The sequence below is a fragment of the Cinclus cinclus genome, chromosome Z (genome assembly GCF_963662255.1).
Source record: "Cinclus cinclus chromosome Z, bCinCin1.1, whole genome shotgun sequence".
Classification (NCBI taxonomy): domain Eukaryota; kingdom Metazoa; phylum Chordata; class Aves; order Passeriformes; family Cinclidae; genus Cinclus; species Cinclus cinclus.
The window spans coordinates 75,913,105-75,937,037 of NC_085084.1; the positions used below are offsets into that span (position 1 = coordinate 75,913,105).

General features: G+C 44.5%; 1 protein-coding gene across 1 annotated transcript in view; it reads right to left on the bottom strand.

Moving 5' to 3' along the window:
• Positions 1-7,059: 7,059 nt before the first annotated feature.
• LOC134057010 (phospholipid-transporting ATPase ID-like) overlaps positions 7,060-23,933 on the bottom strand; it is a 51,337-nt gene continuing 34,463 nt past the window's right edge. Inside the window, exons 17-27 of the mRNA XM_062513978.1 lie at positions 23,679-23,843; positions 22,149-22,260; positions 20,992-21,097; positions 20,048-20,195; positions 17,028-17,211; positions 15,268-15,491; positions 13,864-13,947; positions 12,641-12,886; positions 11,144-11,282; positions 9,126-9,256; positions 7,060-7,291 (exon numbers count right to left, since the gene is read on the bottom strand). Of these exons, the coding sequence (XP_062369962.1) occupies positions 7,070-7,291; positions 9,126-9,256; positions 11,144-11,282; positions 12,641-12,886; positions 13,864-13,947; positions 15,268-15,491; positions 17,028-17,211; positions 20,048-20,195; positions 20,992-21,097; positions 22,149-22,260; positions 23,679-23,843 (1,761 nt within the window). The 3' untranslated portion in view covers positions 7,060-7,069. The remainder of the gene's footprint in view (positions 7,292-9,125; positions 9,257-11,143; positions 11,283-12,640; positions 12,887-13,863; positions 13,948-15,267; positions 15,492-17,027; positions 17,212-20,047; positions 20,196-20,991; positions 21,098-22,148; positions 22,261-23,678; positions 23,844-23,933) is intronic.

Consider the following 23,933-nt stretch of genomic DNA (forward strand, 5'->3'; position numbering starts at 1 on the left):
AACCTGCAGTGTTGGCTGGCTGAGATACATGATCATCCATGGCTCCACTGAGGACTCAGGTGGAAGTGCAGAGTCCACATCAATGCTTAAGGACTATAAATATGCTCACCAAACACTCACCCCAGGCACAAGAGATGTGAATTGTGGAAACCATAATTTCCAATCCAGCAAACACACACAAGAATGAGAAGAGGAGGCAGAAAAACTGTGGGCTTCAAGTGAGCAGCAGGTATTAGTAGCAAAACCTCAATCAGGCTTCATGTTCCAGAATGAGAAGAACAGAGACCTAGAGCCAGCAAGCCTCAGAAAACACCCTGCTATGAGTCCAGAGTATGGTGAAGATCTGGGAATTAAGTATTCAGTGAAAGGCAGATTACAAAAGGCAAAAAGGAACGGGGTTAGCCAGCCTCCCTATACATCTGGTAGGGACACTACAAGCAGAAAAACTCCTCACAACCAAATTTAACCTGAAGCACTCCAAGGTGAGCTGGCAAACCAGCAGGCTCTGATGTCTGGTGAAGCTGCAGAGGAGGTTACCACAGGAAAGAGCATCAGATACTATAACTACATACAGTATCTTCATTTCATATCTTCCCAGAGCTCAAAGCCCAGGGATGGAGTAGAAAAGAGTGAAGGAGCACTTCATCTATCCCTCATCTGTTTTGTAAAAATGCTGCTCACAATCCCAGAAGGAAGACAGAAATGAGGTTTTAATAAACCATAAGCCCTATGCAATATCATGGTTTGGGACATTACATCCTCCAGCTCACATTAAAAAAAAAAGAACAGATTATTCCTGCGCATTGTCCATCGAACACTGTCCTGTAAACAGATGCACTGATCCATTCAAAAAGCAACACAACCAAGCCACTGACTAAGGAAAATGCAGGATACCAGGAATCCTGCGCAGGAAAATGTGTCAGACAGCATCTGCTGCCACAGCAAAACCTGAACCAGAAGCAGAACTGCAGAGAGACTACTACACAGACATGAACCAGGCTTGCACCTTCTGAATATTATTCTATGATTCTTTATCCACAGCCTGAAGGCTTCTGAGGGATGACTGCCAGGAGGTAAGGAAGCTTCCAAAGCAGCTGCTCTAGGTGTTGCTGTCTAAGACAAAAGGATGCAAACCCACTGCTTCCAGCAAAAGGTCACCAGACTGGAACCTTGCCCAGCAGCTTCTACAAAGCACAGTAAATAGGAGACTTTCAGACTGCAATTTTTCAACATGAGAGTACAAATTAGTTTTCTAAATACAGACCTGCACTCTACATGGAATGAATGGCCTGGATGCCCGCAGGGCTGATGGAGGTTAACACTTGATGACATAAAAGCCTTCAGTTTCAAATCCAGGGCAGCTACTGACTCCCTGAGTCACCTTGGTGTGCATACTTCAGGCCCCAGCTCCCCCGTGAATAAGGAGATACTGATGCCCCCTGCTTCTCAGAGGAGCCAGAATACAGTAAAGCTTAAAAGATCTCAGGACCCCCTGCCATAAACCCCAAAGTTAAGGGAGGCAAAGAGGATTGCTCATTATGTACAAAAGCCAGGTTTCTTTTACAAAGTGCCTGATTTGGATGTGGAGGCGGGATGCAGCCAGTAAAACAAAAACACTGACTTCCCTGGAGACACATTGCTCAGATCAGACAGTGCTGTGTTTGTGGAGTGATGTGTGGGGCTGGTGATGGCACCTGCATGCCTGGCCCAGCCTCACACTCAGGTCTGAGAACAGCTGCTCTCACAGTGCACACAAGGAATTTAGCAGCACAGCCCTCACCAGGGCACACACAGCTCCCCCAAAGCCAGGCACGATGCTCACAGAGAACCTACAAAAAAGCAAGCAGTTGGGTCATATGTTTTCCTAATTGAGAGGAAGCCTGGCCCAGCTCCGATATCCCACAACATCTCTTGGTGTTGAGGGTGGGGGTTGGAAAAGTCGAGATCCATTTATAGCTGAAAAGTCTGGCAGAGGGCTCAGTGTTGTTTGGAAAAGCAGGAGCTGACAGCTCAGTACAGTCAGCTCCACCCAGCTGGAGAGGAGAGGCAAGCTGGGGAAAGAGACAGCACTATGGAAAGTTCTTCCCTTCAAACTGGGAGCAATCAGGTAGAGGAGGCTTCCCTACAGTGCCAGAAAGAGAAAAAACACTCTCTACTTGTAAATGAATGATAAGAAGCAGGGCAGCAGAAGACTAGCTTTGGAAAAACTGTGGAGTAGCTGTGCTGCAGATATGTCCAAAAGTACTTAGAGGTCAAGCCCAGGGCTCTGCACCCTTCTTCTGAGCCCTTCTCTGAGCCCTTCATCACATCCAGCCCTGCAGCAACACAGACCTTTATCACAGGGACACAGACAGGGCTGACTGGGAGCTGTGGCTGGAACTCAGCCCCACACTTATTGCTGGGAGAAATAGCAGATCCCTCACTCCAGCGTATTTACATCAGCCAACACATCAGCAAATGTAGCCAAATGTCCTTGCCAGCCGTCATGGAAAAAGCTTGGCCCTGAGGACAAGGCACCAGTTTAAAGCACCAGCATGCACAGACTTATCCTGTGATGACTTCAGCTCCTCCTCATGTTGTCAGGCATGAAAGGAGAGGTATTTATGTACCTAACCTAATTTAGCTAATAACTGTGCATATTCGTAATAAAATTATGAAAAACAACCACTAAAACTGTTAAAGAACACAGAGATGATGATACTGTAAGAAAAGTAAACACAGTCTAGGCGAGGCAGTGAAATACCAGAGTTATTGTATAGGCACTGATAAAAGAAGCATCATGCAGAAGAAATTCTGGTCACCCACATTTAAAAATTATAAACTCAAATGAGCAGGTGCAGAAAAGGCCTGAGGGAAACAGAAAACCTATCAAACAAGAAGAAACTTAAGAGCCTGGCTTGTTTAGCCTAGCCAAATGTAGGCAGAGAGCGGATAGGATTGCTGTCTAAATATATCACAGGAGACAAAACTGCTGAAGCAAAAGTATAAAGCTGGCATGACAATAAAGAGAATAAATGCAGTGAACACATTTAGGCTGAAAATTAGAGAGAGAGAAAAATCAACCCTTAAGACAGGAAGCTTTCCAACTGGAATACCTGGATTTAGGACGAATTTTATCAGAAGTCCGATGGGGTTAGGGGATACAGTGCATGTGCCCACAGATATCCAAGAAGGCCTTTATGCTCCTGTTTTTGTTTCAGCTGATAATTAGCATGGGTCATTACTGCGATGTCTCCATTCATACAAAAGACTTTGCTCAGCATCCAGCTGGAGAGCCCAGGGCAAGCATGTAGGGCTCCTCTGGCCTCCCATTTCCTAAGAGCTGCTCACAAGGACTTCCAGGCTACAGATCAGTGGGAGAGAGCTGTGTGGATGTACACGGAGTGAGAGCTACCAGGCAGCCTGGAAGGAATGCAGGTGTTGCAGTTTGCAGTGGAAAACACCCCTGAGGTGCCTCTGCCCAAACACACCTGCTGACCCATGGCATTAGGGACAGAGATTGCTCATTGTCACCCTGTGCATTCAGAGGAGAGAGAAGATGTTCTAAGCTCTCCTCTGCCGCAGTATAAGACAAGGAAACACTGGTTATCAAAGAATAACAGAATGGTTTGTGTTGGAAGGGGTCTTAAAGAGCATTTTGTTCCATCCAGTGACACCCTGCGCCGGGCCAAGTTGCTCAGAAGCCCCATCCAACCTGGCCTTGAGCACTGGCAGGGATGGGGAATCCACAGCTTCTCTGGGCTCATGCTCCAATGCCTCGACACCATCAGAGCATTATCATTCTTGACCCCCAAACTGCAGCCAAGCAGGGTGGCAAGTATAGGCACAACAGCAAAACAATGTTCAAACTCTGAATATTTATATTATGGAATAATGAGGACGAAAATCAGGGAGGTAGTGAAACAAAATCCCAAATCTATTTCAGGGATTAATTTCTGACATATCTGTGAAACCCCAGAGCTTCATAAAAGACTAAGTTACAATTTTCAGACACCGCACAGACGATGACACACGGTTTGACCTGCCCCGGGGAGCCAAGAAGAGCACAGCGCACACGAGAGGCAGCGATCCCGCACTGTCCCCGCGCTGCCCCCGCGTTGTCCCCGCGCTGTCCCCGCACCCCCTGCCACCGTCCCTTACCGATCTCCCGCATCGCTCCGCTGTTTACAGCCGCTCCACGGGGCGGGCTCTCCGCGCTGCCCGCCCCCACCGGGTTCTCCGCCTAAGGATGTCTGACGTTTCCTCTAAGTTTCCTCTTAAAACATCTCAGCCAGGATGGAAAATTTTGGGAATTTTTGTGCTTCCAGCGTCAGGATACCGAGATGAAAAAGGTTGCCGTCTCAGATCCGTTGTCCCACATACCATCCCTCCCCATGCATTTCTGGTTATAAACTTAGTACATCAACTAACAAGAGTGCCAAGGAATCTATCATCCCAATATTCTCTTTTTATTTAAAAAAAAAAAATATTTTACAAAATCAGGAGTGATGTAAGACAGACATCACTGCCAGCTGATGTGTTTCAAATGCTGATTGTGTCAAACCACTGAAAGAATTGTGTCTGGTGCAAGCTCACCAACAGCTTTATTATCCCCTACATGTTGTAGCCAACATTTTCAAATCCCCTTTTAGCCAGAAGGTGAGTACTTTGCACGTAAACCGTATGAGGAGAGGCACAGTGTCAGATTTTCCTTGCTCTGTCAGCACAAGGTCTGCCTCTGCTGCTCTGCAATATATTCTGCTTCACCAGACGTCAGGAACAGCTTTGATAGGACTTTCAGTCCACAGACCAGTCTGGGTATCATGGGGATGGCTGCTTAGCTGCACAAATTCTCCTCTTTCTTCTAACTCCAGGGAGGCTGACTGTGAAAAACATAATCCTCATCAGAAAGCCATGATTGTCTCTGCAAAGTGGATGGTAAATCAGGGGGAGGTGACAAGCATTAACTACCACAGTGGTTTCCTCAGCCAGAGTGCAGGCTCTCACTTTACTTACGTGTCTTCTTCCAGGGGAGATTACCAGATAATTTACTCCTTCCCTAGCAAGCAGCTCCCAAACACCGAAGTCTGGATCCAGTCCCAGCCCCAGTTTTGCACTGACCATGCTGAAATTTAATACCGCAGTTTGCAACAAGCCTCCCCAAGCAGCAGGTGCAACAGACTAGTTTGGGTTTTTTGTTTTTTTCTTTCCCGTGCTTAGTAAAACACAGGGAGATGAAACCTTCTGTTAGATCTTAAACAATCTCATGCAGTAACTGCTGAAACGAGGACCATAGGGTGTTCCATGAAATGGGGACATGGCTGGCCTCTTGCCATCATACACTGCCTCCACTGACAGCTCAGAGACTCACGGCAGAGTCTCATAAATATCAACTGGTTACTGAACAAAAAAGATCCAATTCAAATGAAGGAAGGAGTCTAAATTTGTATAACAGAGCTGAAAAAAAATCCAACCTCAAAAAAAAAAACCCTAAAAAAAAAAACCAAACAAACAAACAAAACCAACAACAACAAAAAAAACCCCACCCTAAAAACAGCCAGGGCTAAGTCCTCTGCACAAAAAAAAAAAAAAAAAAAAAAAAAAAAAAAAAAAAAAAAAAAAAAAAAAAAAGCTGCATTTAGACAGCTCAGCAGTGCTGGCAGGATGGACTCTCATGCTGCCACGCTGGCCTTCCACCCAGCAACCCTGCTGATTATGGAGTTGGTGTAACAAAACTGCAAGCAAATCCCAGTCCCTCAAGATCACCATGTTCCCTAGCTGTGTCTGTGCATTTTAGGTCCCTCTGCTGGCAGTCAGACTAGTAGGATTTCCAGCTCTACCACCAGTGTTTGACACATAACCTGTTCCCAAGTAAAATTTAAGCCAGCACAGAGAAACACTGCAGCCATGAAACACTGCAGAGATTCCTGAGGCCTCACTAACTTATTCTGAATCGTGACCACTCTGCTCATCGGGGAGGGTGAGGGAGCCACCAGGTCGTGCTTTGTCCTTTACACTGAGCCCCAGCACCAGTGGGGTAAAGGCTATTTCAGCTGCTTGGCCATGAAATAGCTTTCCTGGCTTCAATAACTCTGGTGTGATCTCCACCAAGCCAGATGTGCACATACCTCATTCTGTTAAGAGAGGACAGATGCCTCGTGTTGGCAGCTCAGAGGAGCCCTAACCATGGCATGGGCTTCTCAGGGGCCAGATTTCATGCTTTGATCCATAAGGAAGCCTGAGTGCCTTCTGCTCTTTTATTTTAAGTTCTAATGAAATGGCTGGTGCCCAGTTACAAAACTTGAGAGGGTTCTGAGGACATCAACCCTTTACAAGAGCAGATTTGTAACCCAGATAAATCAGGGCAGGATGATGAGTGTCAGCTCCTGGTCCCTTGACCAGCTAAGGGTTTCTCTGAGCTTGCAGCACTTCCTGCTGGCAGATGCAGGAAGAGGGTGGTGTTTGGTACTGGCCATCTCTTGAGAAAGTGGATTACAGTCAAAAGGCCACAGAATCACACATTACAGAGATTGTGGATTTGTGGGTTGTGTGGCTGGGCCTAAGGCACACCTGGGGTGAATACTGTCACCCCAGTAATACGGCCCAGAGTGGGTTCATGAAGAAAAATGAAGGCACATGACTGAGAAAGACACTGCCAATCCAACCTTTTCCTCAGACTGGAATTCTCTTTGCTTGGAGGTATATAGTTAGAGGGAGAAAAAAAAATAGCATTGTGAACAATCTCAGGGAGCAGAGATGCCTCCCACAGCACATTATCTCTTGTGCCAGGGAGGCCCTCTGGTATACCATACAATTCCACACTCCAGCTCACCCTGGCCACCTTCCCTAGCAGTGGAACACATCTTTGGAAAAGAAACTAGAATCAGAGAGTGCACCTGGATGAAAGGAAAACCCCAAGTCCTTGATTTGGCAGCCCGGAGAGCAGAGCTCTGGGCAGCCACTGGCTCGGTGCCTTGCAGGCAGCACAGCCTCCTCTCCTGACTGCCCTTTACTTTGGTTTGGTTTGTTTTGTTTTTATGGGGAATGTGAAGGGGGGGGGGGTGTATTTTTCTTTTTTGTTTTGTTTTTGTTACAATCCTTTGTGTTTATATTTGTCACTATTTGGTGAAAATGTTCCCGTTGTGGCAAAAGGTGATTTTGGCCGCATGTTTCTCCCAGACATGATGAGTGCTCCGAAGCCGTGCTGGTGAGAGAAGGCGTAGCCAGAGCGGCGGGTGCTGGTCCGGCGCAGGCGTCTCTTGGGTGAGGGTGGAGGGGGCCTCTTCTTTGCTTCTTTGATCTTCAGCAGGACCTGGAAATCAGCAGATAAGGTGGGAAAAAGCAGAAAGTGTATCATTATTCACAAGCACGATGGAAGAGGAGCAGAGAAAGGGAAACAAAAAGCAGGAATCCAAAGGCAAAAATGAGGAAAGGGAATCTTCTATTCTAAGAGGTGCTCATGGGAGCATCATATATAGGTCATAGGAGGGAATTATTTCCATTTATCCCCCACAGCTGTGCAATGCCATGGTTGGGGTATGACTGCAGGACTTTCAGTCAAATCACCCAAAATGTGAAAGTCATCTCTACAAGTCAAAATTCCAGAAAATAATAAAGAAACATTTAAAAATTGGGATATTTAATATAGAAAACACACTACTAAAGGGAGTTTCTGGTGCACTTAAGATTTTTATGATTATAATGATGATTGTTATAGAATTATAGAATCACAGAGTGGCTTGGATTGGAAGAACCATCTCATTCCAAACCCCCTGCCACTATATCAGGTTGATCAATGCCCCATGCAACCTGGCCTCAAATGCTTACAGAGATAATAGAGAGATTCCTGTATTCCTTGGCAGATGGACTTTATTTGCAGGCAGTGGGCTTTCTGCTCCCAGGTGGCCACTGAGTTAATCTGCTGTCAAGAACCATTTCTGAATGGGGCTGTCTAATGCAGGAGGCTGCTCTTGAGAGCCTGTGGTTCAACAGAGCCCCCAGCTGCCAGACCGCTGTGCTTCTTGCTTGGCACATTGGCAGTGGCAGGTGCTTGGCCCCTCTGTACATCAGGCCTGCCTCCTGCCAGCTGGGGGACTCCGAGTGGGAACCCCACACCTCTCCTGTGACCATTCACTTCCAAGAGGAGGGAGAAAAGTACTTTTGTGCTAGACAGAGAGGCGTGCTCAACCTCAGCAGTGAGGCTGGGATCCTGGGTGACAGCTGTGTTTGTTTCTGCTCAGCTGGGTTAAACTCAGCCCATTTTTACACCCTCAGACTGCCTCCAGCTGCATCCCAAGGACCTCCCTACCTAGGAGTCTTCTCCAGCACCCACCTCCCTTTCTGCAATGGTTGAGAATTCCCCTAACACGTTCTCCTACAGTCAGAGAGAGCCTGTGGAGCTCCACAGACATCCCGAGGATGTCAACTGCAGTGCTTTCCCCTGGGGCTGTGCTCTCACACCGATTGGCAGCAGCTCGGTGCAGGGCGAGGAAAGAAGCACGAGGTGGCAGTAGCATTCAGCAAATGCTCCTGTTGGGAACCGAGCCCGGGGAGCTCTGTGTGTGCTGATGCTCTTGAGGGGTCCCTTAGACGCAGTGAGCACTGTGCTCCCTGCCCCACTCCATCATTCCCTGTCTCTCCTTGCCCTGGTGCCCACATCTTCATATTCCCGGGAATGGGAGGGAAGCTGGTTCCAGAGGGGGCATATAGCTATTGGCTACAAAAAGTCAATTCTGAAATAAATTTTAAAATCCCCAGCAAACATATATTCCCTGGTGGAGGCTGAAAGCCTACAATCTGTCGGCTAAAAACTACACAGCACCAGGGCAGGAGGAACATGCCACTCCTTTGTCATTGAGCCCAGTGCTGAAACCCTGCACCTAAAAATAGTGCAGCTTTCCTGCCTCAGAGCAGTCTAATCCACATCTAAATAATCTCAGCCTTGGTCCCAGCTGCAGATGGTTTGAATGGTGCCAAACCCCAGATTCAATCCTCTTCCTCTGGGGAGTAAGGGACAGACAGATGGCAGTACTTGCAGCCACAGGAACACACACTCCAGGTGATGCCAAGCCCATGCAATGTGGCTCCACAGTGAGCTCCTAGACCATGGTAAGCAGGATTTCTGGTTTAATAAGGTATGTCCTTACTTTGTCGCTGGGAGTTGGCTTTAACTGAGCCTTCAGGAATCGAAAGCCAACCACCGGCAGCACGCAGAGGATGATGCTGAGGAAGATGGCCAGCCACACGTTTGGTTGGCTGAGGGTGTTCCGAGCCGTACCTGGAAAACAAACGCATGATTAAAGCTGCAAAAGAGGCACCTCCCACCGTTATTCCCTGTTGCTCTCTGTGATTTCACAGCATCTGGCAAACAGACCGAAATACAAGGCAGATATCATCTCCAATAGTGAAATTAACTGGCTGAAGAGAGAACTGCAAAGCCGGTGTCACTGTTGAAGAAAAGCAAATAAAAATGCAATGTCCAGACATGATTGCAGCAACAGCCCAGGTAGGCAAGGGTGTCAAAGTGAATCTTTTCTCTCTGTGAGGAGTCAAATCACAGCAAGGATTGATATAAACATTCAGGAGCTCTTAAGCAGCAGCCCAGGACTCCCACTTTTGCCAGGACTCTAGTGCAAAGGGAGGAACATTCCTTTCTTGCTTCCCAGCACCATTTCCTAAAGGATATGGAGTACTGGCTCTGCCCAGTCCACGATGGGAATCACAGCCCTTTATGAGAGGAGCATGTGTTGCTCTGGGGATCTGCACAGACTGGGTAGCCTAATGGGGGTACTGGCAGCACCACCGCCATGTGGCATGTCACTGACACCTCCTTTGAAACCAAAGTGCTCACTTCTGGCTTTTACAAAACAGAGGGAATGTAAGACAGAACAAACAATCTGCAAAGCCCTCATTACAGGGCTTAATGATGCTGGTGTTGGCAGTATATTTGCTGAATGTTTTCTCTTCAGTTGGCCAAATCCTGCTGTAATACAACCTCACTGAAATTCAAGTAAACAAATTGTCTCAGTCCAGACTAGAAACACTTTCCTTAAAAATGGTTTCAGACTGGCACCTTATTAACTAACCCTCAGTATTATGGCTTCTTTGACCAGTGTAACAATAACAGAGCAGCAGATGAGATACCCCTGGCAAGTGAGTTATAATCATCATAGAATCCTCAAGATGGGAAGAGACCTTCAAGATCATCCAGTCCAACTATCTACTTGCCTTGGGAAACTAAACAGACATTCTGTCTTCTCTCACTCAGCATTTTTGATTCTAAAAGCCATCTCAAAGTGGATATGATCATTTGCTTGAAAAGTATGTTGCAACAACTGACCTGCATTTCAGGTATTTCTAAGTTCCTTGCTGTTGCAGTGAAGATAGACAAAACAAGTTTTACTGAAAAAGTCAGTATAAAAATGAAGGCATTTATTAATACAAAAATCTGAGACTTGAAATAGAAAGTGTTGGGATTTCAGAAGTAGAGACTCATAACAATGTATCTATATTGGCTACAGATGCACAGAGCTTTTAAAATCATCTGAATTATTTTGCTTACTTACAGGTTCTTCCTGGTCAAAGTCTCAGGAGACAAACACATTTTTTATCCTTCATTTTTTTGTGTGTGTTCAGAAATCTGTTATGTAAAATGACTGCAGACAACTGGTCACTACTGGTGTGTTTTGTTGTTAGGGAATTTGCCATTTAACCTGGCAGAAGGCTCACCATAATCACATGGCGTTTTTCTCATATCTGACTGGATGTTGTGCTTCTGTGCCTTCCTATGCTAAAATGTTAATTTATTTACAAGGATCACATATCTACAAATAAGATGCTCCTAGATAACTGTAAAAATTGGATGCCTGTAACCCAAATATAGAAGAGCAGCAGAAAGCATCCCATCCAGATCAATAGGTTTATTTGAAGGACCATTCCCATGACTGCACAGGAATGTCCACTCTTACATAAGGAAGGGAACATGGCACATATTCACCTGGATGGATGGGATTCAAAATAAATCCCAGCAACCCTCAGAAATATCCTGGCATTTCTTGCAGAAAAGGCAACAATATATACTAAAATATATATATAAATACTTGGAAGCTTTCAGCTCTGAAGTATGCCCATTCTGAGTGCAATCCAGATTTGTCCCAAGGCTTACCAATGAAGGGAAAGGAGGCTGTGAAGATCAGGTACATGCCGTCGCTGTACATGGTGAAGGTGATAGCAAAATAAACAGAAAGGCTGCCCCAGATGAAGAACTGGTTGACAACTGTCCAGTAAGAAGTGTCCAAGCCAATCTGGAAGAACAGAGCAATACAGCTATTGTCAGTGCCTTCCTTATTTAGCAGATCTGTGCTGAACAAATCTTGTCCTCTGCTTTGTACATCACCCCCTGAGAATACCATTCACTCAAGTCTTAAGAAATAACAAGTCATAAATCATAAGATTCTGGGAAACCATTCAAGGCAGGATTATGATATTTATCCTGTTGTTGCCCTCTTCTCAAGCATTCACTAATGGCCGGTCCTGGAGACAGGATATTGAGGGACTTTAAAGATCATCCTGTTCCAACCCCACTGCCATGGGCAGGGACACCTTCCATTAGACCAGGTTGCTCAAAGCCCCACGCATCCTGACTTAGAAGACTTCCAGGGATGGGGCATTCACAGCTTCTCAGGGCAACTTGTGCCTCTGCCTCAACACCCTCACAAGAAGAATTTGTTCATAGTATCTAATCTAAACCCACTCTCATTTCAAAGCCAGTGACTCCTCTTCTATTACTAACACGTCCTTGTCAGAAGTGTCTCCCCAGCTTTCTTGTGGCCCCTGGTAGGAACTGTAAGGTTGCAATGAGGTCACCCTGGAGACTCCTCCAGGCTAAATAACCCCAATGCTCTCAGCCTCCTTATCAGAGGTGCTCCAGCCCTCTGATCAACTTCATGGCCCTTCTCTGGACTTGGTCCAACAGGCCCTCATCCTTCTTATGCTGAGTGCCCCAGAGCTGAATACAGTAAGTTCAAACAAGTCAGGCTTTATTTCCCCTCTCCTAAGCTGTGATGTAACATTAAAAGCTAGGAGAACAAGACTGCAAAGACTTCAGACAGCAGAAGGGAATTATCCAGGGAATATTATCCAGGGAATCGTGATTGATTGATTTTCTTTTAAGAAATCTCTCTCATCCTGATAGTACCATCTGAATTTTCTACCACTAAGTCCTAGCTATTTCTTCCAGCAAGTTCAGGCTGCGTCACACATACATCATGCACTGGGCCAGACTGCAGAGACATCTCCATAATGGAGAATCTATAAATAACTGCCTGATGGCAGACAGACAGTCCTGTGCTTCAAACCCTTCCCACAAAACTGGAACATGTCCTTCTCTATTCCCTGTCTTAACTGATTCGTCTCTTATGACTACAATCTTCCCAAGGCAAAGACTCTTCTTTCCTGTCAGCCTGATCTTTTATAACATACAAATCTCCTGGTCTGTTGAACTGAGTAGACTAATCTGGTGTCAAGCAACTTTTTTTTTTTTTTTGCAAGAATGGACAATGCAGTAGCAAATACAATGCTGTCAAGGCCCCTGCTGGCCCCCCAGATGCTGCCATCATGAAACAACAATTAATTCCTAAAAATATTACCTGGGATGCCTTACCTGTACAGACACCACAATCAGTAAGCAGGTCTGGGCCATCAGAGCAAAGGACTGGTAGTCAGCAATGGCCTTCCCATCACTCCTCATTGTATTGTACATGGCCCCATAGGGGATGAAGAAGAGGATGAGGGAACTGTAGATCCCTTGCAACATGCACTTGACAAAGACCACCTTGTTAAAGTAGAGGTTTTGCTGGCCAGGCACATATAGCTGAGGGAACAGCATGCTCCAGCGATCATCCACATCCTGAAAGCACAGAGGAGACTGTCAGATTTGCTGGCAGCTACCCAGCCAAACACACAGACCCAGTTAGAGCTGCCACATCCCTGTGACATGCATTCCCATGAGGAAAGCATGGCACACAATTCACTCAGTACTGCTTACTGGCATGGCACATCCCAAGGTCACCTGAGCATATTTTCCATAATGTATTTTACCTTTCTTGTGATAAAAAAAAAAATGTCAGCTGATAAAATAAGAAAGAATATACACTTCTTCTAAAGCAGACTGTCTTTCTCCAGAGAATTGACTGGAAGTTAAGGGTTAGAAAATACCTCCCCACACAGGCAAGGCTGTCTGACTTGGATCCCTTAAGTGTCCAGAGTGGAGCACTGAACCACTGGAAAGTAGCTAATTCCTATTTATTTAACTTGCAAAATGCATATAGGAGCAGTTTTATTGCTCCTTTGTCCTGTCAAACAATATAAAAGAGGTTGAAATTTGTGTGAAATTACTGTAGAAAAAATTAAGAATTCACTAAAAAGGCTGACCTTGCAAATATTGGTTTCAAAGATCCAGTTAATTAATTGTTTTGTCTGGTCACTAGGAAGTCACTTGACAGATTTCAGGAGCACAGGTAATAGGGTATGACTGCTCCAGGGGAGAGTTGCAATGGCAGCTAGTGCTGTAGGCAGCAGCCTAACCCAAAAAATCTCATCACACACTGAAACCTACAGGCCAAGTCAGGGTAATTGTATTTATCTCAATTCCCTGTTATTCACAGGACAATCTAAACCTAAATCATATGACTAGGAGGGAATACACCTTCTCTCAGGTGCATCTTTTTTTGTAGTCCAAGTTCCCTCTGTCAGGATATTATTTCAAGGATTACCAAAGTATGTGGCCAAAAGATCAGCTGCTTTTGCTTCAAGGAACCAGCTTAAAGCACCTGGAGACAAACCCCCTATGAATAAAATCCCCCAAAGTAATGACAGAAACATTACCTGATCAAAGAGACTCATTCCTAGCACTGGGAGAGAGGTGTATACCAAATTGTAAAGTGTAATGAACCACTCATCATAGACAGTCTGAGAAAAAAATACAAAAACAAAGAAAGAGAAGTTAGCAAAAAGCTGTGTTTTCTATTTCTTTGAAAGTATATGCAACTACTTGCTGCAGCACCTTTGAGATGTTACTAAGACAAAAGGGGTAAGATGAGTCAAGCCCAGCATCCCTAAACAGAAGGATCATATTATACCAGCCCAGTTTGCTCAGCACCCATTGCTGGCTGTAGCCAGAGCAGGATCCCTCTGCACCACTCTGCACCCCCACCCCCTGGATATCTGCACTCCCCACATCTGTGTTTAGTTGGAGGCAGGTTTGCTGTGAACCAACACCATTTTTTTCACTCTAGATGTGCTCCTCTTGCAAGTTCATGATGCCCACAGGCATCTCAGGATTAAACAGTTTGCTCCAAATATGCTAACTACAAGATCTGCACCAACCTCTAATCTGTGTCATCAGCTGATGGTTGTTACCACTTTGAATACATCTGAAAATCCTGCAAGTAACATACGTGCTTCATAATGCACCTAAATGCTGCTGAATGTTTAGATTGGATATTAGGAAAAAAAATCTTCATTGCAAGGGTGGTCAGTATTTAAAAAAACATGAATGTGGCACTGGGGGCCATGGTTTAGTGGTGAATGTGGCAGCACTGGGTTCATGGCTGGACTCAATGATTTTGGAGGTCTTTTCCAACCTTAATGATTATATGATTCTATAATATATTTACTTTGTCTCCAGGTGTCCACCCTCCAGCAGCAGCACAATGGAGGCAGCAACATGTGCTTTGTACCCATGTGGGTGAGAAGAAGAAGATTAACCTGAATTTGTTCAGTGAGGTGGGAGGAATGCTTTAGTTTCTTTTCTTGTAAAATGTTTCCAGATACTTGGCTTGAAAACACTAGTTAAAGACTTGCAGAATGGTTTCGGTTGGAAGAGTGCTGTAAAATTAATCTTAACCAACCTCCCTGCAATTAGCACAGACATCTACAACTAGGTTCAGAGCCCCATCCAACCTGACCTGGAATGTTTCCAGCAAGGGGGCATCAACCAACTCTCTGGGCAACCTCTGTCAGTGTTTTGCAAACTTCATTGTATAAAACTTCTTTGTTCTATGAATCTAAGCTTAGTTTAAAATCATTACCCTTTGTTGTATCGCAATAGGCCCTGCTAGGAATTTCCTCTACAGCTCTCTTGCAGCACTTTTAGGTATTGAAAGGTGCTCTAAGATCTCCTTGAAGCTTTCTCATCTGCCAGCTGAACCAGCCCTCCTCCCCCAGCCTGTCTTCACAGGAGAGGTACTGCCCTCTGACCATCTCTGGCAAAACCAAAGCTGGACCTACCTGTGCTGAGAATCCAGAGAAGAAACCATACCAGAAATGGACCAAGGTGAAGGCAAAATTCTTATAGAAGAAGTACTTGAGGAACTTGCACATGCGGATGTAGGACCACCGCCCATGGACCAAGAGCAGGCGCTGCAGGTAGCGGAACTGGGCGAAGGAGAAGTCGCTGGACAGGACCGCCTGCATCCCCTCCTGCCCACTGATGCCAACCCCGATGTGGGCAGCTGCAACAGGAAGGTCGTTGGTCACCTCATTACACCGAGAGTTTTCACTGCCCTGCTTTTAAGATTAGTTACCCTGCACTGAACACCATGTTAATAACCTCACAGCCTTCATAAAAAGTCAGGATGAAAAGTTATTAAAAACTGAAAAATATTGATGCACTAATTCTTTCAGCAGCACTATGATTTTGGCTCTGTGATACATTTCCCTTAAGTGGGCTTTTATTATTTGAATGAAATTATAGGTTTGGTGACAGTTTATGGTTTATTTCTGAACACTTTCCAGGAGCATGAATACTGTTGTTCATAACAGCTGCTGTTAGGAAACAATATCTTTATATTGACATGTGACTTTTATTTACATGCATGCATGTCCTTCTAGCCTTAAAACATCATCCCAGACAGGCAAAATCTTCAAAACATTTTAAAGTTTCTCAAACACTGTGCTGAAAGGCAGACCACAGCCTTTTTACATTTCCTGGGCTTTATTAGTTCAATCAAATAATTAGATAGAAGAGTCACATTTTTTTAGTAGTAACTTGCTTTTATTAAATATGGATATAAGTTTAATGTGACAGCTAATTATACAGCTTTAACTAATGAATACTATCTTAATGGCTGAAGGTTGGATAGATTCAGAGGTTTCCACTGAACTGAATTGATAAAATCCCAGTCTCAATCCTCCTGTGGGGGGAGTGGGTTAATTTCTAATTATTATGTACACTTTAACTTTCTTCTCCTTTCTTTGCTGACTGCCTGACTTATCTCCCTTGAAGCTCTCTACTTAGCCTTTTCTTTCTTAATTAAAAGGCTCCAGTTAATCAATTCTTGCAAATTAACACAAGGAAGATTAGCAATAGGTCTTTCTGAATAATCTTAATTTAATTATACCTAGTTGGGACTTTTTTTTCATAAATTCACTGAGGTAATGCAGCATCAAATGATGCTCAAGGATGGAGAGGTCTGGAAGCCATAGTTTGTAACTCTAGGGAGACAATTAACAAACAGCCCTGATATAATGAAATGCTGAAAAAAAACACCCCACATAATATTATACAGAATATTTACAGGCACAGAAATTTTATTTCTGCTTTGAGTCAGGCCCTCTATGATATAAACTCTTTGTTACATAAATTGCCCTTGGCATGGTGGTCGTGCAGACACACTGACACATCACAGTCCATGTGGACTTTTCACAGAATCATAGAGTCATTTAGGTCGGAAAAGACCTGTAAGATCATTGAGACCAACCATTTTGTCCATTCTAAGTTAGAAACAAAAAAATAGGCACTTAGTGCAACCTTAGTTCCTGGAGGAGCCCACTGTGACCCAGAAAGCAGGAGACACAGCTAACCTGTACTGAGAGTGCTCTGTAGAGATCTGCCAAAATTTGGGACGCATGCACTTGTTTCTACAAAGAAGGAAGCACTCAGTACAGGAGGCACTCAGATATGTGCTCCTGCTGCTAGCCCACCTCAGAGAGCAAATATCTCTTTGAGTCATTCTGCTGCAGCATGCTGGCTGTCAGCCATCACTCACTTTTGATCATGCTGACATCATTGGCACCATCTCCAATTGCCAGGGTCACAGCCTTCTTGTACTTCTTCACCAGCTCCACCACCTGGGCCTTCTGCAGGGGAGTCACCCGGCAGCAGATCACCACTTTGCACATGCAGGCAGTTCTCACCAGCTCCAGCTCTAGGTTCCCTTCCAGCGCATAAGCCTGGAAAAGAGGAATGGGAGTGTTCAGGGCAGGCTTGCAGCAACTCCTGGCCTGACAAAGAGGATGCAGCAAGGTGGCCACGACAGCTAAGCCAACCTCTTACACTCACTCTTGTGGGTGAATCCACCCACCCAGCCACAGGGAGCATCCACACTGCACATCATGCTGTGCACTCTACACCTACAAGCTTGCACTTTTGGGTGTGCACCACATCTGGATATGCACCGTAGCTGGATATGCACCACAGCTGGGTATGAACAACAGCTGGGCATGCACCACAGCTGCTCTGGCTGATGTAACCTGACAGAGGGCAGAGGTGCCAAACACCAAGAGCAGGAAGCTGCTGCGGGGCCTGAAACAGCCTTGTGTATCTCCATGTGAGAGAGTAGCTGCTCATCCCTCTTGGATTACTACTTAAGATCTGGGAGATAAATAGAAAATATTTCAATTAATTAAGTGCTTAATTTAAAAAAAACCATGTAAAACGTTAGGCTCAGGTGGGCATGACAAAGCAAAACATAAAACTAGGGAGAAGGCTGAGTGCTGACCTTTTAAATCAGTCAGCTCTGTTATTTCTGTTTGAGAAACACTGAGATAATTGGATGTCTAGTTACCCCTCCAGCTCTGCATGAGGAGGAGGGAGCGCTGTGAGCTTTTCATATTTCTTTCAGATCATGCTTTTTGGCTCTGTTCTTTGTTGTCTCTTTTTAGCAGACATATACGGAAGGAATCTACAAGGCTCACTCCTGCTCAGAGCCATTACAGCAAGCCCACTGCCCTGTCTGTGAAAGGCAGAGAGTCACATATTCTTTCTTTTTGAAACAGAGAGCTGTGAGTCACCAGTGTCCCCTTTTTCCTCTGTCACGGCAGCAGGCTTGCTCAACAAGAGACCTTTTCATGGTTCAGCCTGAGTACTGCTGGTCAGTGCAGTCAGAGATGGCTTTTGCCTCAACATCCTTGCTGCACAGCACCAACTTTGTATATTAATGGTGCAACCGCATACACATCAACTGGCATGATGATGCCATTAAGGATGCTGACAAGTTTCTGTCCACTGCTTTGTTCAGGAAACACCAGATGTGTGCATAGCCTGGCACTGCCCTCCCACCACTCTTCAGGCAGGGATAGAGCACTCAGCAGGTGCTGTGTAGGCGACAGTATCAGCACTGCTACCATTGTTCAAGCTCATAGAAATAAACAAATAAATGACATCTATCTGTGTCTGCATGGTCCTTGTGGTCCCCACTGAGGAGAAAGCCATGATCCTGGTGAAACACATTGTGTCTACACTGTGTGGACTGGCTGCTCCCACACAGCCCAGATGTGACTTTCTTTGTGTGGGACATATCCCCAAGCCAGGGTGTGGGTGAGTTTGTGTTCTTCCAAGAACATAAAGAAAGGTTTGCCATCACTGCCAGTGGTGTTCTGGTAGCACAGCACCCAGGGTCAGCACTAGAGGGATGGAGTAGGAACAGACAGGGGGTTTCCAGCAGATGTCCATGCAATGCACATGGTCCAAACCTGACAGACCCCTTGTCTGCTTTGCAGTGGGTATCTAAAGGCCCTAGAGTTCAAGAGGAAGTGAGTATAAAAGAGGGAGAAAAGGTACTTAACAGCCTAGACACTGTCTGAGAGTGCTTGGGGTCTGTATACATGACACATGAGCCAAAAGTAGAGAAAGATTAGATTTTCTTAATAGTAATTTTCTGGGCTGGTATAGAGCTGGGAGTGAAAATTTCTGGGCTGTTATTAAGAAAGCTAGCAACCACAGGGAACAGAAGCACCTTGTTTCTGGGAGGCAGCACCTCCCAGAACTTTCTAAATATGTCTATTTGCTTTCTCGGAGATCTGGGAAAGTAAAATACAACAGATAAATAAACCTGACATAAATTAAACCTTCCTTACAGACAGGTTTCAATTGATCTAAATTGGTTCTTTTGGGTTTTGGTTTTTTCCCTCTAACTGGTTCTAAAAAATTTCCTAATAGAGATAGTTTCTTGAAGAGTTTCACTGTTCTCACCAGGAAGACATTTCATCCAGAACTCTCTTACCTCAGTTTAATTCCATTACTTTGTTTACCTCTTATAATCTGAAGAGTATTACCAAGACTGATTAGTATTCTCCAGGCTCAGAAATCCCAACTGACTCAGTTTCCCCCTATGCTTTCCAGATCATGCCTGACTCAGATTTCTTTGTACTCTCTCCCAGCCTGTGTTACCTGCTCTCTTAAACAGTTAATGCAAACACTGAGCATCAAACAGATGTTGGATAGCTCTCTGCAGATGACAGCTAAATGCTGTTTTAGATCAACAGTGAACCCTTCAGAGCCATGTTTGCCAAGCAGTCCTTCATCTGTCACTTAGCAATTTCATCTAGGTTTCATTGCTTCAGTTTGCTTGGAAGAACATCATGGGAGAGATCAATATATTAGTTAAGTCATAAGATCTATATCCTATAAAATAAGCATTTCTGTTTTCAGCTATATTTAGTAGAATACATCCTTGGCATTGAAACACACATCTCATGTTATCTTCTTGCTGCAAACACAAACCTGGTTATTTTTCTAGTATATTTCCAGAAATTAAATATCATCCAGCATATCATTTCCAGAGGGGATAGGATCTATCCCCTCTTGTTCACCAAAGATCAAGGCCAACTGTTCTCTGTTCCTGTCACCTTTGATGTCTTAGATAACCACTAAAACTAATCTTCAAATTGGGAAAAAAACCCCTGTCCTCTAGTGTTTAATTTTTAAAGCATTTTTCAGACTTCCAGTATGTCTTGCAGTAAGTTCTTCAGGGAAGTCATCTCTAGCAAGGCTCTGAACTTTCCTTACCAGGCTGTGGCCAGTGATAACCAGACCATACACCCCATTTGCTTGCTCATCAGGTACAATTATTTGTTTTTTCGAAGAATTTTCAAACTGAATGTTGATTTCATCACTGTCCAGAAAGGAGTCTGGCTTCATCTTTTTTCTTGCATTCCTAAAAAAGTAAAAAGGGGAAAAAAAAAAAAGAAATCCAGGATAATTACAATCTAGAAATCTTTCAAATATGTATGTTTTGTAAAAACAACTTTATGAAAATAAAAATCAATGCTTCCCTTTGATGCTTTCCCTTCCCTCAGTCCAATTTTTACTGTATCCTACAACAATATGCATTGTTTAGCTGCTGCTGTCTGCACAGATCATCCACATTTCTGAAACTCTAACAAGTGTTGCTAAACTTCTGCTGATTTTAAGTTAAACAAGGACATCCAGTTTTCTGTGCATGTCATCCGGCAACCATCTATTCCAAGAAAAAAGCACTGAAAACCTTTCCCATTTTCCACCTTTACCTAAGAACCTGTGTCTACAGAGGAGGTGAAGAAGGAGGGTAAGTTCTCAGACACTGCCAAAAAAGTATCCAGACAAAGGACATACCCAGACAAAGGACAGCAATGTGAATAAATAGTTACAGCAGTACAGCAATGGCCAAATAAAAGCCTTTGTTGCTCAGGATAACTCGTTGGTCAATTTCAGCTGATACTCCCTATCTGACTCTGCTTCCTTTTACCTGCATTTAATCTGAGTTCTTGGATGAAGGAGCTTCAGCATTTACGCTCAGAGGAGATTCCTACACTGTGTTAAACTTCTGGATCTTCCAGGGAGACAACTCTCCCTTACCTAAGGTCCCTGAATGAACTGCAGCAAGGAAAGCTGACAGGGAAAAAGAAGGTGGAAAGATACAAAACACAGACAGTGCTGGTGCAGAGCACTGAAACTGTTTTTCAGCCATTTACCTCAGCTCATTCAGTACGTCATCAGATGTGCTGCCTTCAATAATGAAAACATCTGCCATGTCATCATTCAGCAAGTTGCAGGAGTAACCAATATTCATTGCTGTCTCTGGGAAAGATAAGCCAGGAACATAATCCATCTCAGCAGCCCCAAATTCACCCACTTCTGTGGCCTTTTTGTTCATATGTCAATAGCTCTCTTTATGACTCAGAAGAGATTGGGGCCTTTCAGAGTCAAAAGTAAGAGAGCCAGGAAAGTCACTTTGAAGGATGTAGCAGCAAATTTGACTTCACAAGACCACAGGGAAAAAAGAACTCTACCAAAATGAAATAGCTTAAAACACCCTTTGGCCAACATACTTGGAGCAACAAAAAACATTTCACGTTGATTAAAAAAATTTTTTTTGGATTTTTTACTTGCCCCCTCCCTCCTTCCAGAAAACCCCAAACCACAGCTCTGACTAAGAATATGACATTTTTTCCATACAATTCTGAAAAAAAATTTGTATTTTATAGAAAAACTATTGCATTTGGAACATGACAAAATGAAATGTTTCATTTTTCTCAAAAATTCTCTGCTCATTCTTGGATGAAATTATTTGAAAACACTTTTGACCTCCCTGAAACACCATTGTTTCAGTGAAAATATAATGTCTCCAAAAGAATTCACTGGGATCTATTTGCTGCTCTTTCCACTTCCAAAAGCCTATGTTTCCTTTGTTTCTATTTGGGATGATGAGACCCTGAAACAAAAAACTGAATGCAAACTCAATTGCTCCCAACATCCACTTTAACATTCAAGTTTCTGAAAAGCAGGACAAGAGTTTTTCCACCTTCTTCACCTGAATGATCAACTGGATGAAGGTGACACCTCTTCACAGCTTAGGTCAGGGACTATGGGGTGCTTAGTCTCACCTCTCCAAAGGAAAAGGATGCTGCCTTCACCCTGCTTCCACTCTCATGACAGAAATTAAGGACAGGCACAAGCTACAGTCATCTGGTCTAATTCCAGTTAACTGAAATTTTGCACAACTGGCAATGAAGCAAAGCTCTCTAAGTTTGTCTTCTGTGCAGTTTTCAAAGCATGAGAACACTGGTCTTAGCAGAAACACCTCAGCAGTGAAGGAGAAAAGAAATATCCAGAGCTGTAGTGCTTTTACCTTGTTTATCTCCAGTGAGAACCCATATCTTGATGTTGGCTTTGGCAAGAGTCTCAATTGTCTGTGGGACCCCATCCTGTAGCTTGTCCTCTATGGCTGTGGCACCTAGCAGCTTAACAGAAATGGCAGGAGGCTGGTTAAATCCTCCCACTGCTACCAAACGAGAAAACATTAAACCTAATCATTCAAGCAAACACAAATTAAATCCCTAGGAATAAGGTTGTACTGATTGTCATTCTTTGTCAGCAAATTTACTGTACAGAATATAACCCTCATCCTGCAGATGTTCTATGCTCTAATCCACCCAGGCTCTGATTATGAATAGGGATGAAATTATTTACAATAATGTTTGCAGAACTACAGGTCTGTGCTGTTCCATGTGCTCCCTTCATGGCAGATAGAGCTTTAATAGAGGGACAATGACACTGTGGATCCATGTCCCCAAACCTCCTCTGGTGTGGTACTTGATCACAGCTGTGCTGTACTGCAGATAGCTGGTGGCTTTAACCTGTCGTCAAAGGGACATAGAGATTTCACTGCTGGCTCGGGTTTCACTGCTACCACCTACCTCCTGCTTGGAGACTAAATTCAGAGCTTGGCTTTAAGCCTGGGATCCCTTTTGGCATCCTGGGATGTCCATCATACTTCAGCTACGAGTGTTGTTGATGTAGGTAACAGCTCTGACGGCACTTCTCTACAGGGTCCTCAAAACTGTGCAGTCCCTGTTTTACAGTAGTCCCTGACCCAGCTAGAGAGACTATGAACTTTCCAAGGCCAACATTTCCCCAGCTCACACTTGCTTGTTCCCTGAGCCCTGCTGGCATTCTGAGCATACAACTAATGGAAGGAGCAAAGGTGTCTGCCAGGATTTCTGGGGTTTTAGGAAAGCACTGCCACGAGTTTGAGAGCTGGATTGCTTCTCCTCAGATCACACACGTGCTTTTCATTCATTATTCATGGCTCTAAAACACAGACAAATCCTCCGGGGCATTTAAAAATTGTAACAACACTGAGGGAGAGAAGAATGACTGGAAGATCACAGTTTAGCTCTATTTCAAATTGACACAAACATGTTCATGGATATCATCCACCCGTCCTGACCAGAGCTGGAAGAACAAAGGAGACACTGTCAGGGGCACTGGGAATTATTCATTGTCTGCCATTTCAAAGGCTGGAAAATAAATAGATCAACCATTCACACATACAAGGGATAGCTATGAAATATTTGTGTCCACATCACACCCTGCAGGCTCTGGTATGTCACTTCATCACAAGAAAGCTACTCTGACGCCCACATGAGTAAAAATAAAACCATTCCCCTGAACTGGTGGCTGACACCCCAGTTATGGGCTCCTGACGGAGGTGCCAGTGAACACCCAGGGCTGTCACGTTCTGACCCGCTCCTGTCACACAGCCCACTGAGCTGTTTGCAGAACAGTGTTTACTGAAGTCATACTGAGCTGTTTATTGACAAACCACCACCCTCACTGCCTCCCCCACAGCTTGGCCCAGATTCCCTGAATTACCAACCATTAGGTCTTTTTCAATCTCTTCATATAACTCTGACAGTTTGTCCTCCCGTCCTTCCAAGGCAGTGCTGGCTTCATGGTGACGCCTGATCCAGTCCTGAAAGTAGTCTTCTTCCAAGCTTTTATAGGCCACCACAAGTGTCCTCAGGCCTTCTCCAGCAAACTCCTGCAAGACAGTGGTGAGGCAGAAAGGTCCAAGAACAGTCTGGTCACCTGGCTTACAAAGGACCCAGGACAGCAGACTGGTAAAAGTATC